The sequence below is a fragment of the Balaenoptera borealis genome (assembly GCF_965194805.1).
Source record: "Balaenoptera borealis genome assembly, chromosome: 1".
Lineage (NCBI taxonomy): Eukaryota > Metazoa > Chordata > Mammalia > Artiodactyla > Balaenopteridae > Balaenoptera > Balaenoptera borealis.
The window spans coordinates 38,880,228-38,896,200 of NC_138860.1; the positions used below are offsets into that span (position 1 = coordinate 38,880,228).

The 15,973-nt window shown below is 38.6% G+C and overlaps 1 protein-coding gene across 2 annotated transcripts in view; it reads left to right on the forward strand.

Moving 5' to 3' along the window:
- Positions 1 to 4,215: 4,215 nt before the first annotated feature.
- SYT14 (synaptotagmin 14) overlaps positions 4,216 to 15,973 on the forward strand; it is a 273,225-nt gene continuing 261,467 nt past the window's right edge. For both annotated transcript variants that reach the window (XM_082400110.1, XM_082400111.1), the window contains exon 1: positions 4,216 to 15,921. In XM_082400110.1, coding sequence (XP_082256236.1) covers positions 15,909 to 15,921 — 13 coding nt within the window. In that variant the 5' untranslated portion in view covers positions 4,216 to 15,908. The remainder of the gene's footprint in view (positions 15,922 to 15,973) is intronic.

Consider the following 15,973-nt stretch of genomic DNA (forward strand, 5'->3'; position numbering starts at 1 on the left):
ATATATATATATATTTTTGGTTGAAAATGATGGAGTTTGAATTGGATGAGAGCTAAGGGGATTGAAACTCCACCTAGCTTAAGGAAAAAAGGGAATTTTCTGGAAGGATCCAGGGGTTGTTCACAGAACCGAAGAAAGAAGTGCAGGCACTAGAACAGGTCTAGGAACCTCTGGAATTGGAACCAGCAAACTGGTGCCACTAGAATGTGCTCTTTCTATCTGGATGATAGCTATACTTTCTGAGTATTTTTCACAAGGCTGGGACACCAGTAAAAGACGATGTCACAGCCTACAGCTCAAAGTGCATAAAGAAAAACTGAGTATGGTCGCCATTTTAAATTCAGCCAGTCTCAGGGAGGCATTCTTATTTGTCCAGCTTGAGTCACATGCTTAATCCTTGGACCAATCACTGTGGCTAGTGAATGTTGTACTATATTTGGGATTGGCAGTTGTAGTAGTCTGTGTCCTCTAAGAAGCAGATGTCAAAATGGAATTAAAATATAAGGATTTTATTCGAGGAAATGTCTGTGTGAAACGGAGGGAGCTTGTCAGGGCTGGGAAGACATCAGACTATGATGCAGTCTGACCCTGAGTGAAGGAGAGAAAGTAGTTGGCCTAGATTGCTGTGCAGGCTATGGAAGGTTCAGCAAAGCTACTGTGTAGTTTCTTGGGCCGAAGGAAGTTGGCTGAAATAGGAGTCCCTTGTCTCTCAGGAACTGATCTGCCTTGGTATTCCTGTCATACTCAGTGATTGGCAGGAGCAGCCTGCGGGAGGCGTGGCCTCCATGCAAACTTGGAGATGGGTTTCAAGGTGCAGCCTCTGGGTCCCTTAGTCAGTCGTGCTCCCTGCAGTAGGAGGTCTGTGGGGAGCAATCTCATGGCGGCATCTCAGTCCACTCTGAATCATACGGCTGGAGCGGGAGATGAGCAGCTCCTCGAAAAGAATGGATATGTTTTTCTGGACAGATAAAACAATAATGTCTGGTACATTGTTCGTCAAAATTCTAACATGCCTCTCCAGTTCAAGTCTTTGTTTTTATTCCCACAGCTGCTGCCATTGTCCATACTTTCATGATCTTATTCTTGGACTACCAGAACCTGTTCTAATTAGTTCCTGCCTCTATTCTCAACCTTCTTCTACCAATGTACACTCCACCTTGTAATTTAATGACTAGAACCTCAGTTTGAACAAATCGTTTTCTTATTACAAGAAACCTACGCGGTTTTCGGAGAGTTCTCATTCTCTCTCTGGCATTCGCAACTTTCTAATATGACTCTTACTATTCCCTAATACAACTCCTGTGTCTTGCAAATATCACCATCCTTCAAGCACAACATGTTCCTTTATACCCCAACCTTGTCTTAGAATCACAGAATCTCAGAAATGGAGAGTATCTATATGGGCATTGGCTGTTCTCCATTTTAGCTTCTTGACCTTAGGGAGATTAGAGGTGAATATGTGGGTATTAAATCAAAAATATAAATGAAGGGGAAGGAGATGAGATAGATGGAGATGGATAAGGGGTGGGAGCATGCAAAATCTAAGGTCTGGTCCATGTGACAAAATCAGCATATGGTCCTTATGATTTTGAGAGCAGGTGGCTGGGATAAAATGAAGGCTACTGGGGAGCTGGACTTTTGGAGAGGGAGGGATGAAGAGAGTATGGGATGGGTTCCAAGAAGAGGTTTTTTGTTTTTTGTTTGGCTGCGCCACGCAGCTTACAGGATCTTAGTTCCCTGGCCAGGGACTGAAGCCAGGCCACAGCAGTGAAAGCGCCGAGTCCCAACCACTGGACCGCCAGGGAATTCCCCAGGAAGAAAGCCCACCTGGGAAAACTTCATATAAGATGAATTTTTAAAAAAAGCCAAGTGAGTAAGAGGGGAAAGAGATAGAAGGAAGGAGACATGGCAGCTTCCCAAATCTGCCATCCATCTAATGTTTTTGTTGACCAGCCTGTTAGCATTATTCTGTTCCAGTAGAGCTTGTATGCAGTGTATGATTACAATCTGGTTTACTGTGGTAAAAAAATCCAATTATTTTACATACTAAACCAAGAGTGATTATTTGTAACAATAATAATCTGGGCACCAGGGTTTATAACAAGCCAAGATCTGTTTCTGTGCAGCTGCCACCCACTGGTTTTGGCTCTAACCCTTGCAACCATACAGAATAAGCCTGCTTCCTTTACAGCTGGCAGCCATTCGAATATTTGAAAACAATTATCATGGAGTCCCTGAGTCATTTTTTTTTCAGACGAAACATTATCAGCTTTTTAACTTTTTCTCTTAGAATATAGTTAGAAATATCTTGTTGCTGAATTCACTCCAGGTAGTTTCTTAACCAGGGCAGAAAAAGGTGGGATTACTGCTTTCTTTATGATAGATAATAAGCATCTAAAATGGCAGCCTAAAATCACATGAATAACTTTAGTAGGTACCCTATTTATGGAAATTAAACTTATTCTCAATGAAAATTCCAGGTCCTTTCCACTTGTGCTGCTTCTGGCTTAGGTCTTACCTCTTCTGTTTTCTTTCATTTATTGGAGGACTTTACTGAAGATTTCTCATTAATTAAATACATTTTTATTAATGAGGAACCACTGTGGGCTTGGCTCTGGGAGTGAGAAAGATTTATCACTGCTGGGATCCTCTCCCATTGCTGTGACCCAGGGAAGCTAGAGATGGCAGGACCCAGGGTTAGGACTAAGGGTGAGATAAGCAAAATGTCTAAGGTGCAAGTTTTAAGGAGGCACTCGCTCTCAGGTTTGTGCAAGTGCAGGAAAAATAGTGTAGTATTCTAGATAGAGTTCTTATCCAGTCCCCCACTCTAGTTTATTGCTTTGGATAATCTGAGAACATAGATCAGGTAGGTTTAGTTCAGCTGTTGGCCATTTTAACTACAAAACAAAGTTTTAGAGTTAGTACTTTTATATTCTGTACAACCACACAAGCATATCCTCTTATTTAATATACACTGGGGAAAATGAGAGTCATATATGGTCAGCGTGAGGGAGATCAGAATACAAGATTGGGGTTTTTCCTAGATCTTCCCATGGCAGTATGGAGAAAAAGGAGAAGCATATAAATCCAACCCTTGCCCCCAATTTGGAGGTGCTTATACACAGGGGTTTCCTTTGGGCTGTGGATCCTCGACAACATTGTCCAAATTTTTCTTTAAAATTATCCCCTGGATCTAGATTCTCCCATTCTGTAGTGATACAGCTCAGAACATTAAGTGACTACCCAATGACCAGCACCAAAAGAAAAGCCCTACATAGGAAATTTGGAGAAAATAAAGAACTTCGCTATGATTATATAACTAAGCCTCAGACATAAAAGGAGGCTAAATCAAAAGGGAATGGCCCCTAACAGAGAGCAGTAAAACCCTTTTGAGGAAAACAAAGAAAAGGAGAGCACAGGCAAAGGTGAGTTGAATATATACCTCCTCCCTCAGGTTAGGTTGCCCTGTCCAGCTCAAACCAAATCTCTTTGAGGAAATTCCCATTTTATTCTCCTCAGTGAAAGGGGACCAGGAAGGTGAATGAAACAGGATTCCTAAAGTAGGACTCAGCCTAAGGCCCATTCAATTATGAAGAGATACTCTAAATTTTATAATATATGTAAATGCAAAATGTCAGGCATGTTCTTCCCCCTGATTGAAGGGAAAGAGGGTTGGAAGACATCACAGAGAGGAGGAGGAGCCATTTTTAACTTTACTTTCAGAATATAATTATATACTTTTAATTTTAAATGCTATTCTTGCTGGTTGTGAAAAATTTAAAGACCACAGAATGATAAAATATAAAGTGAAAGTCTATCCCATGCTTCTGGCCCCCAGAAGAAACAACTGTTAACAGTTTGGTATATATCCATCCAACACTCCTGTGTCTTAAAAATGTGTATTATAGGGGCTTCCCTGGTGGCGCAGTGGTTGAGAATCTGCCTGCCAATGCAGGGGACACGGGTTCGAGCCCTGGTCTGGGAAGATCCCACATGCCACGGAGCAGCTAGGCCCGTGAGCCACAACTACTGAGCCTGCGCGTCTGGAGCCTGTGCTCCGCAACAAGAGAGGCCGCGATAGTGAGAGGCCTGCGCACCGCGATGAAGAGTGGCCCCCGCTTGCCACAACTAGAGGAAGCCCTCGCACAGAAACGAAGACCCAACACAGCCAAAAATAAATATAATAAATAAATAAAAGATTACTATAAAAAAAATGTGTATTATATATGTATTAGTCAGGGTTCTCCAGAGAAACAGAACCAATAGTGTGCATGTATATCTATATATCTATATCATCTACCTATATAATATATATGAGACAGAGAGAGAGAGAGAGAGAGAGAATAAGGGATTGGCTCACGTGATTATAGGTCCTAAGATCTGCAGTTGGCAAGCTGGAGACCCAGGAGAGCCGATGGTATAGTTCCAGTCTAAGTCCAAAGGCCTGAGAACCAGGAGAGCTGACAGTGTAAGTTCCAGTCCAAAAGCTGGCAGGCTGGAGACCAGCAGGAGAGCTGGTGTTTCAGTTTGAGTCCAAAGGCAAGAAAAGACCAATGTCCCAGCTCAAGGCTGCAGGCAAAATGAATTTCCTCTTACTCAGTCTTTTTGTTCTGTTCAGGTCTTCAACTGACTGGATGAGATCCACTCACATTAGGGAGGGCAATCTGCTTTACTCAGTCTACTAATTTAAATGTTAATCTGATCCAGAAATACTTTCACAGACACATCCAAAATAATGTTTGGCCAAATATCTGGGCACACTGTGGCCCAGTCAAGTTGACACATAAAATCACAACACATATTTATTATATATAATATAATAAATGGGTTCATAGTGTATGAACTGGCCTATAACCTATATGCATTATGCATTCACATCAAGAACGTGGGCTTCAGAATCAGTGGGCCTGGGTTTGAGTTGTGACCTTGGTAAGTCACCAAATGGCTCTGAACTTTTGTTTCCTTATTTATAATACTGATCTAATAACATGATATACCTTACAGAGTTGTGATGAGAGTTAAACAAAATGTTGCCTAGTGGAGAATAAGCCCGCCAAATGCTAGATTGAAAAGAAAAAGTCCTAACACATCATGGATATCTTTGTATGTCAATAAATATGGCTCAACTTTATCCATTTTTGATAAATGCATAGTATTCTATTGTATGGGTGAATCCTAATTTATTTAACGGACTCCTGTTGATGGACATTTAGGTTTTTTCTAATTATTTACTTTTCTAAACAAACAAACAAAAAAGATAGTCTTGCAAACTTAATTATTTATTTAGGAGAAATTCATAAAATTAGAATGACTGGGTCAAAAATATATTACAGTTGACCCTTGAACAAGATGAGGGTGAGGGACACCAACTCTCTTCACAGTTGAAAATCCATGTATAACTTACAGCTGGCCCTCCATATCCACAGTTCCTGCGTATCAGTGATTTCACATCCAAGGGTTCAACCAAAGGCAGATCGTTTAGTATTATTGTATGTATTCATTGAAAAACATCCGAATATAAGTGGACCCATGAAATTTGAACCGATGTTGTTAGAAGTTCAACTGTAGGTATCTTTAATTTTGATTAAGATTGCCACATTGGTCTCCAGAAACATTATATCAGTTTATCCCAGCCACTCCCCTCCCTTGTCCTCACATTTGGGAGCGTGTCCATTTTCCCATACCCTTGTCAGAACTAAGCACTATCAAACACTTAAATCTCTGCTAAACTGATATTTGAAAAAAATCTCATTTGTTTTACATTCCATTGCTTTTATCAATGGTAAACTTGAGCAATTTCGCATAGTTATTGCCCATTAGTATTTCTTCTTTTGTGAATTGACTCTTCATATCTACAACCCTTTTTCTAGTGGATGCCAGCATATTGTTTTCTTATTGATTTTAAGTGTTCTTTAAAATCCTCAACAATACAATAATATCTAAAACTTATATGCCACCTAGTATAAGCCAGGTTCTAAGTGCTTTACATGTACTAATTTATTCCTCAAAAACATCCTGTAAAGTCGGTACTATTATTATTGCTATTTTACAGATGAAGAAACTGAGGCATATGAAAGTTAAATAACTTGCCCAAGACCTTGCTGCTGTTAGGTGGTAGAGCCAGTTAGTAGGCATTTTGGTGCTGGAGTCCATGCTCTAACTACTTTCTTTACTGCTCTCCAACTGCTGTAAGTATTTCATTTCCCAATTTGTATTTATCTTTAAAGTTTGTTTAAAGTGTCCTAAATTTTTACATAGTCTAATTTCTCCTTTTTAAATGATTTCTTGCTGATCTTATTCTTCTACTTTTTTTTTTTTAATTAAAACCCTATATATTTTTTTAAATTATTTATTTAGCTGCTCCGGGTATTAGTTGTGGCACAACAGGGATCTTCATTGCTACGTGCGGGATCTTTAGTTGCAGCATGTGGGATCTAGTTCCCTGACCGGGGATCGAACCCAGGCCCCCTGCATTAGGAGCATGGAGTCTTAGCCACTGGACCACTAGGGAAGTCACCCTTGCTGATCTCATTCTTAAACGATGAATAGAAATTTCCCCAGCAAAGAAGATCTCTACCTTCCACCTTAAGACAGAAAGATAATTGTGTACAAAAGACATGCATGAAGGTGTGAGAGAGCAGGGGACATTCAGGAAAAACTGAGATGATCAGATACATGAATTCTGGGAGACAAGTTTGAAAAGGTCATTTGGAATTAGACTGTCAAGAACCTTGTAAGTATGGATTTTATCCTGAGGGTAGTGAAAGTGGGAGCTGCTTAACTTATGCTTTTGTTTTTAATAAAACATACTCATGTATAGAATGGTATAAAACAAAATAAAAAGAAATATTTTCCAACTGAGACTTCCCATACACCCAGCATATTCCCAAGAGGTAAGCTTCTTTTATGTGTTTCTGGTTTTGGTTCTTGCGATTATCACCATAATTTTAAAGAATATACTTACAGTTCTCTTTATTAATTTATAAGTTTAGACAATATCTATTTACTCCCATTTATGAAAGAAGAGGAATTTGGCTTATACGTACTATTTCTCACCTTTTCTCCCTTCATCCTCTCCTCCTAAATATATATTCAATACTATACCATATATATGAATAATAAAAGAATATATATACCCATGTTCTATTTTTCATTTATATCAATCAAAAATATATAAAACTTCTACTTATCTTTCATCAGTTAAAAAAGAAAACTTCTAATTCTGCATTATGTAAGATGAGAGAAATTACCATCCCTAAACTATTCTTTTTCTCTCATCCCTTTGCTTTACTTCTTAGCCTCTGATGGCTCTGTCCTTACTTTGATGTTGTCAAGTTTGCTAACATTTACATTCTGTTCTTTACGGTAAGTATTTCATACTCTTTCTAACACCTTAGAGCAAATATTTTATTTTAATATTTTATAATATTATGGTTAAATAAATATTATTTATTTTGATGCAAAGTATATGATTAGAAAATGTAATTCTATATTGCTAAATCAGTGCTGACCCAAACAGTGTCAAGGTCAAATGGATTTTCTTGTCTTAAACCCTAACAGCTACTCAAAATCATACCCTATTTAATTTGTTTGATGTATGGAATATATGGCTTTCCCCTGTAGACTATCTAATTGCCTTTCTTTTTTCTACTGAGAGAAGAAATAGATACCTTTTTCATGATAATAATAAGATCTTCCAGCTTTGTAATATATTAGTTGTTGAATGGAAAGAATTTTCTCCCTGAGCATATTCTTCAGACTTTCTTTTCTAATTTAAATGTGTTGCTTTCTAGGCTTGCTGCCCAGCTGTCATTCTATGATTTCTTTTCATTGTATTCATAGGTTAGTTTCACCATTTCTTGGATCCATAGCTTTCTCTTCCTTAGATTCCGTTCTCATTTTGTTGGGCTATATCAAGTTAAAATCTAAAAAAAAAAAAGTGCACGAGAGAATCCATGCATTCCTTAAATAACTTAATTTTGTCCTCACTCTTGACTAAGTTTGATTTGACACAGAATTTGAGTTCCATAGTCATTTTCCCCTCAGTACTCGGTACACATTGTTCCATTCTTTTCTAACAACCACTTTGTTATTGAGATTTCTGACCAATTTGAATCTCATTTTTCTGGCATTGACTTTTTAATTTTAATTTTATTTTTTTTCCATCTCTGGAAGCTTTAAGGATCTTCATTATCCTTGATGTTCTGAAATTCAATGGGATGTGTCTAGGTGTGGGTTTTTATTCATTTTTCTTACTTAGCCCTTGAAGAGCTCTTTCCATCTAAAGCCCAGAGGCTTTCTTTACATCTGGGAGATATTTTTCCATTGTTTCTTTAACTATCTGTGCTTGATATTCTCTGTTCTTTCCCTCTGGAACTCTTATCAGCTAAACACTAGACTTCCAGGATTGATCTACGAATTTTAATTTTTTTCTCACATTTTCCATTCATTTGCCTTTTTTCTCTTCTAGTCCTTCTTTTTTCTTCATATTCTGTTTTTTCCCCTTTGTTCAAACAGCTTTATTGAGGCATAATTGACAACTATAAATTGCATATATTTAAAGTATAGAATTTGATAAGTTTTGACATAGGTATACATCCATGAAACCATCACCATAATCAAGATAGGGAACATATCCATCACCACCAAAAGCTCCCTTCTGCTTCTTTGTAATCTCTCCTTCCTGCCTCTCACTAGATCATCTTCCCCTTTTCCCCCCAGGCAACCATTCATTTGATTTCTCTCACTATAGATTATGTCGTTTACAAATTTTAAACTCTTATATAAGTGGAAACGTACAGTATATATATATTTTTCTCTCTGATGCTTTCACTTAGCATAATTATTTTGAGATTCATCCATGAGGTTGTGTGTATCAATAGTTCATCCCTTTTAGTTTCTGAGTATTAGTCCATTGTATGGATATCCATTAAAAATCCATACAATACACAGTTTGTTTATCCATTCACCTATTGATGAACACTTCAGTTGTCTCTGTTTTTGGCAAATAAAGCTGCTATGAATACTCATGTACAGGTCTTTGTATGGACATACACTTTCCTTTCTCTTGGACAAATATCTAGGAGAAGGATGACTAGATCATATGGTAGATGTGTGTTTAACTTTTTATGAAATTGCCACAACTGTTTTCCAAAGTCCTGGTGCCATTTCCACCCCTTCTAATGAATGTTTTGTTCCAACGATCATATTTTTAAATTTCAATAAGTCTTCCTTGTTCTTGGATTTCTCTCTTTTTCCTTTCAGTACCTTGTTTAAAGACTTGTAATATTTTTTTGAAACTCTTTGAGTTTCCCTTGGAATCATTTATCCAGTGTTCACTTAGGTCCATTTTACATGTCTAGAGATCCTTGCCTCTCTATTCATATTTTAAAATAAAGGACCAGGTTGAATAGTATAGGTAGCTAGTATATCAAAATATGGAGGGTTTTATTTTGGGTAACAACACTAGGTGCCTCACCTTTTCCTAGGCAGATGTTCAAATTCTTTGGAGTTCTCTGATTTTATCCTAGGTACAAATTCCACCTCTGGAGTGAAATTGGGTGAATATTTAGTAATATGGGAATAAAGTTAACCAAGTATATTTTGGTTGGGGGAAAAGTCTGAATGGAAAAGAAAAAAAACAGGGCTTAGCAACTGAAAAAGTACATTTTTTTCACATGTAAACTGATGACAATAAGATGCACTGGACAGAAAGTGGTAGAAGTAGCAGGTACCCTAATAGCTTTATCTATTATTTTCACATCATCTTTTCTACTGAAAGTTAAACAAAATATTTGTACATATTGTTTTAGGAGAGAAATTAGATTTCCTAGGGAGTTACCAACAAGTATTTTTTTTAAATCATATTTTGTAGTGTTTTTTAAGTTCTTTGAGCAGCTTCATGAAATGAAAACATTACTATAGCAATTGAAACATAAATTGTGCTTAGAGTTTCACAATTCACTTCCAAACCTTAGCATAAAATGTAAAAGAGATACTGTACTCTTACAAATCATTGTCCTATAATAGATTGTTGTGGCCCAACAACAATCTATTATAATCTATTTCTGAATCCTCAAAAGATATTCCATAATTCCTTTAATAAACTGTTCCACCTTAAAATAAAAAACATCAATAAATTTTTTTAACGTCAGAGTATGGCATGTTATATGAAACTCTATGAAATGTTCCCTTTCATTTATAACAGTATATATTTAAGCAAAGAGAAATTCTATATTGGGAAAAAATAATTGGGAAGATAATAATGAGAAATACGATTCTAGATAAAAAGTTATTTAAGTTTCTTAAAGAGTTCTTTTAAGTTTCTCTTTATCACCATCATCAATGGCTATTTTATCTTATTGGTGTACAGATGTACACTTCAAAGCTTAAGAACAACTAATATAAAGGATCTAGGCACCTAAGCCTATTATGATTTATTTATTCATTTAATAAAAATTTAGTAAGTATCTACTTTTATCCAAAGAATTCTATGCTTGTCATTCTTGTATTTGATAAATGTAAGCAATAAAAGCTCTTAGTGACCTTCTCTGAATCAGGCTCACACATTTACAGTTATATGAACTAAGGAGATTTGAATGACTTTTGTAGCAGTAGATTTTCTCATCTAACTCAGAGTATCAATTATTTTCTTCAGCGTAGAATTCAATTCCCTTCCTACATATGTATGTTCTTGAGACCTTCTACAAGTTGCCTTCTGCTTTCTACGTGGTAGGTGGCCGCATTTACTGGTGTGTGACATAATTATGTCATTGAAAAGGTCTGTGGGATATTTTTTGACCTTTAAGTGAAAATTGTTATATAACTGTCACTGGTCATTATCATGGGAGCATCTAGCTGTGAAAAAAATTATTTATTTATTTATTTGGCTGCGTTGGGTCTTCGTTGCTGCGCGTGGGCTTCCTCTAGTTGTGGCGAGCGGCGGCTACTCTTCGTTGCGGTGTGCAGGCTTCTCATTGCGGTGGCTTCTCTTGTTGCGGAGCACAGGCTCTAGGCTCGCCGGCTTCAGTAGTTGTGGCTCGTGGGCTCTAGAGCGCAGGCTCAGTAGTTGTGGCGTACGTGCTTAGTTGCTCCGCAGCATGTGGGATCTTCCCAGAGCAGGGCTCGAACCCGTGTCGCCTGCATTGGCAGGCAAATTCTTAACCACTGTGCCACCAGCGAAGTCCCGAAACATTTTTTTAAATATAATCAAGTACTCCTACCTAGAACAAAATAATATACTTCTTTGCTGTGAGTAAGAACGTTTAGCTTATTTAGTTCGTATCCCCATAAGCAAGTACTTGTTGAACATTTTGTGTCAAATTGCTCTATATGTTTAGAAGTTCCGTTCACTCCTCCACACTGACAGGCCAGTATCCTGCTGTGTTGTAACTGTGTCAGTAAACCACAGTGTACTGCTCCATACATTTAGCCGATAGCAATAACTTCACTGATCAATAATAAATATTAACAGAGATTATACAGGAGCACATCATATTTGGAGAGGAAAAGGGAGAGGAGTGTAGGTGGCTCTTCAGTCTGCATGAAAGGCTTAGAAAATATAATGGAAGAAAGTGTAGGGTAGTAAATTAGCGTCTATGCTATTTGTTCTCTTTTTTCTTTTCTTTGGTAGAGCTTGTGCTATCTCTAAAGTTTTAGAAGGCAAGAAGGAAAGCTACCATTTGATCTAAGTGAATAAAAAGAATTCTAGAATGCTCCACGTTTATTTTCTCTCTTAGCTATTACTTTGCTGCCTGTAGTGGAGTAAGTGATAAGTCTTGAGGAAAATAATTGGTGGAGGAAATCGAAGAGAAAAAAGAATTGTTCTGATTTATGTTTACTTTTATTTTTTCTTTCCATTTTCGTCTTTAATTACCTCCACACAGCAGGATAGATACACTTCTTATTGTACCACTCTATCAGGTAGAGTATCCACAAATGGGAAGTTATTACGGTTCTCCTCCCACCAAAGACATTACAGTTTATCCCACCAAGTAAGTGCCCACTGAGCAATCTTCTCTGGCAGTCCCTCCCTGAACCCCACCATGCCATTTCTGTAGCTCTAAGGCTGTGCTGTCTGATACAGTAGACACTAGCCACATATGGCTAGTAGCCAGTGTATTGCGTAGCACAAATATAGACAGTTTTCATTATCGCAGACAATTCTTTTGAACAGTTCTGCTCTAAGAGAACCTCAGGGAAATGTGCTGAAGTACAGTACCCTTGCAGGCATCACTTAAGTTTTCTCTGTCCAAGAATCCCTTTCTGGGAACCATTTTCCTTTCTCCCCGGTTCATCCGTATAGGTCCCATGGGGGCCACTGTATTCCTCCATGACCCTCCCATTATGGCCACAGAGGTTTTGTCAGAGGTATGCACCTGACCCAAGCTAGGCTAATTTTAGTATCTGGCTTCCTAATTGGTCTGGGGTAGGTTACCTTATTTAAGTAGAGCTAATGACATCCCACCTTTTTTGGAATTTATGGACTTGGGGTACAGAAATGTGGCAGAATCTGTGAGCTGTAAAGTTTGGAATTTCTCAGGAGTCATGTTTTCCACCATAGGGATAAAGTTAGCTTGTCGTGAGCAAGCAAAAAACCAACATGCAGAACAGGTAGAGATAAGGAGCAGAAAATATTGTGATAGCATTCAGATTCCCGAGATTGCTGATACTGAGGCCCAGCTTTATTTCTATACTTACACCTTTATAATTAACTTTCCATTTTCCATAAGCTAGTTAAAGTTGAGTTGCTCTGATTGGAAAAGTTCCTAGAATAAATAACTAATATATAAGTGTTTCCATGACATTATGATTCATGGAAGAAATGCAATATTAATGGTTTTAACTAGATTTTCATTAGATCCTTATATCTAGCCACATCTTCTCAGATAATTGCAACTGCTAATAAAGCTTAAAGTATAAAAATGTTTCTCTTATGCAAACATTCAAAATCCCTGGATAACTAACACTTATTAAATTTTCCAAAATGTAATTTTTGGTATAGGTACTTGTTAAGGCTCCATTTTTATATATGTAATATATAATACTAGAATTAAGCATATATTTAATTATATATACTAGAATAAAATATATATTACTAGATAGAATTTTTGTTCCATTCTTTCAATGGCTTTGGACTTTTTCAATTGAATAGCTTAAATTAAATACAGGAAGTTTCCAAATTTAAAAATCATTTGTTTCTTAAAAGTACATTGGGAACTTTTGTAACTTGGAACATATACTCTTCCATCAAGATAGTATTGCTATTAATAGTGGTAGGTTATTTTGTTTGGCACATGAAAACTACTTAACTAATGTAGGTGCAATTACATTTCACTTTCCCTTTGAGCTGTTCTTTCCACATGATTCACCTTCAGTGCTTTCTTTTTCTGCTTTCTGATGTTTCAGCTATACCACTGGATAATTAAGCATTATGTCCTCCTGTAAGTCAAACTATCATTGTAAACAATATGTCTATGAAATATTGAGTTGAAACTTAAAATACCAAAAACACATTTCCATTTCCTAGTCATAAGAAAAGGAGTTACTTTGACTTCTTTTATTTTTCTTTTCCTGTCTCAGCCCCTAACTATCCACAGCACATGATGGGAAAATTGGGTAATTGCTTGAACTATACATTTGGAAACTATTTTTCAAATAATTCATTAACAAGGAAGAATGAAGAATTTAAAATGAAGCATTTTTTGAACATCCCCTACAATGTAAAGGTGTATAGACTAAAGATTATTTAGAGGTATATGGTCAAAATTACAAAAACGTCTTGTCCTTAGGTGGGATGCATGACTGATAAAATTTAAAACATTTAAATTATAAATAATTGACACTCCTCCAAATTAAAAGTATCAAACCCATGGCATACTTTAGAAATAAGAGTATATAAGAAGTTAAATCTCAATTCCAAGTGGCCCCTAAGCAAACTCAGAAGCCATATGAAATGTTGGAAAGTTAGGTTAAGCCATATGATATTGTCCAACAGTAATCATAGAAATTTCCCAACTAGTATCTGGAGAGCATTTTTAAAAAAAGGCAATATTGGTAGGGAGAATTATGCATTCTAATCTGGGGGGAAATGTCATCAATATCGAGGATCCTTGGCCTAAATTCCCAGATTTGACAAGTTTGAAGCTCATGTTCGCCACACACACACAAATTCATTTTCTGAGCAAACTGTGATATTAATCTGAGTTATGGGAGCTCAAATAACTTGGACCCATATATGATACTTAGGTAATTGATGATGAAATGAGGATTTTTTTCTTTTGGCTTTCAATATGAAATTCTTATAAAGGCTGAGAAGAGCCAGCCAGAAACCACAAACCCACAACTGTGGTTTCAAGTTCAAACCAATGCCTTGGAGTTCAAGACTAGTTTAAGGGAGGTTGCTTGGAGAAAATATCTTTGGCACTATACATATTTTACCTGAATCTCACAGATATCTATGGTAAACGTACACACACACAGAGCTTTCCTAAAACATAGACATTTTAATATTTTCTGGTAGGACAGCATTTTGTTTGATCTTTCAACATCAACTCTTGTTTGTAGCTAGCTTTTAGCACAGTTCCTGGTTTGATAAATATTCACCAAACTAATGAAAATGGTAAAGAATGAATTTCTATTGAACATAAACTGTGACTGAGGGAGAGATTATATAAGTGCAGTGAAAGACAATTTCTGCTCTAGATTTACAGTCCAATCTCACTTACATAAGTGCAAAATTTTCTTTGTGTCAGTCTCCAGGATAGCTATTTTGCACTAGGAGTAAGCATTTTCTTTGCAAGGAGAATCACCAACTCCCTATTCCTCCATGTTGTTTACACCGTTCATTGTCCAGGTCGTCAAAGTACCAAATGAAGCTGAGAGTTGGGTAAATGTTGAGTGGCTCAAGTACCTCAGGTCAAAATTAAACGGCCAGTTGTTCTGTGTTCGACGTTGACCTGTGACGGTTCATAATGCTCATAGGTTTGCCAGTTAAAAGAACTTGAATGTGACTTGCTTTTTCAGGCCCTTTGTCGAAACGTCTGTCTCATCTCTACTTTTGTATGACCTCAAATGTGTGGAGACAAATGCCAACGCATATTTCCGAGGGAAAACCAAGCTCAGGTTAATGGCAAGCTTTATCAGGAGTCTAAGGCGTGAAGTGCACGAGCACACGTGTGCGTGTGTGTGTGTTTGTGTGAGTGAGAGAGAGAGAGAAGCAGCTGTCCTCAGGATCCCTCTGTCTCTCTCCCGTGTGCTCTTTGCCCAGCTAGCCGTCTCTCAGCCCACAGCGGAGATCTGAGGCGAGTATTTGGCTGATTCAGGCAAAGCAAAACAAAAACAAAACAGACCTTCAGATTACCAAGTCTGAGGGAGTCACTGGGTGGGGATTCTTGAGCCCAGTTTCAATTGAGACCTGTCCATGGTCCTGACCACATCCTTCCCCCTGCCCCTCCCTCATCGGTTTCGGAGGCCGCAAGCAAGGGAGGAGTGGACGTCTCCGCCGGGGTCCTGGGCCCAGAGAAGCTCCCGGCCGAGCGGGTGGAAGCCGTCCGCACATGCTCAGTGCGCCTCGGGCTGGCCTTGGGCGCCGGTGCTGGGGCTCTTTGGACCCCGCACCTGGTTCGAATCCCGGCGCGAGGCGCGGTGGGGGAGGCGGGGTGGGGGCGAGGCGGCGTCACGTGCCGGCGGCAGTGGCGGCCCGGGAAGGTTCCATTTCTTCCGCGCGCTCGCGGCGCTCCGCCCCACCCCAGACCGCCCCGCCCGCGGCTCCCCCAGGCCGCGCAGCCCGGCGACTGCGGGGCTAACCCCGCCCAGCTCCACTCGCCGGCTGCCCCGGCGCTTCCTCCGCCCGCACCCTCGCTCGCCGCCCCCGCCATCCAGTTGGTGCGGTCCAGGGCGAGCACATCATGGCGATTGAAGGTAAGTGGAGGCCGTCCGTGGTTGGTGAGGAGGGGGGAAGCCCAGGTAGCGG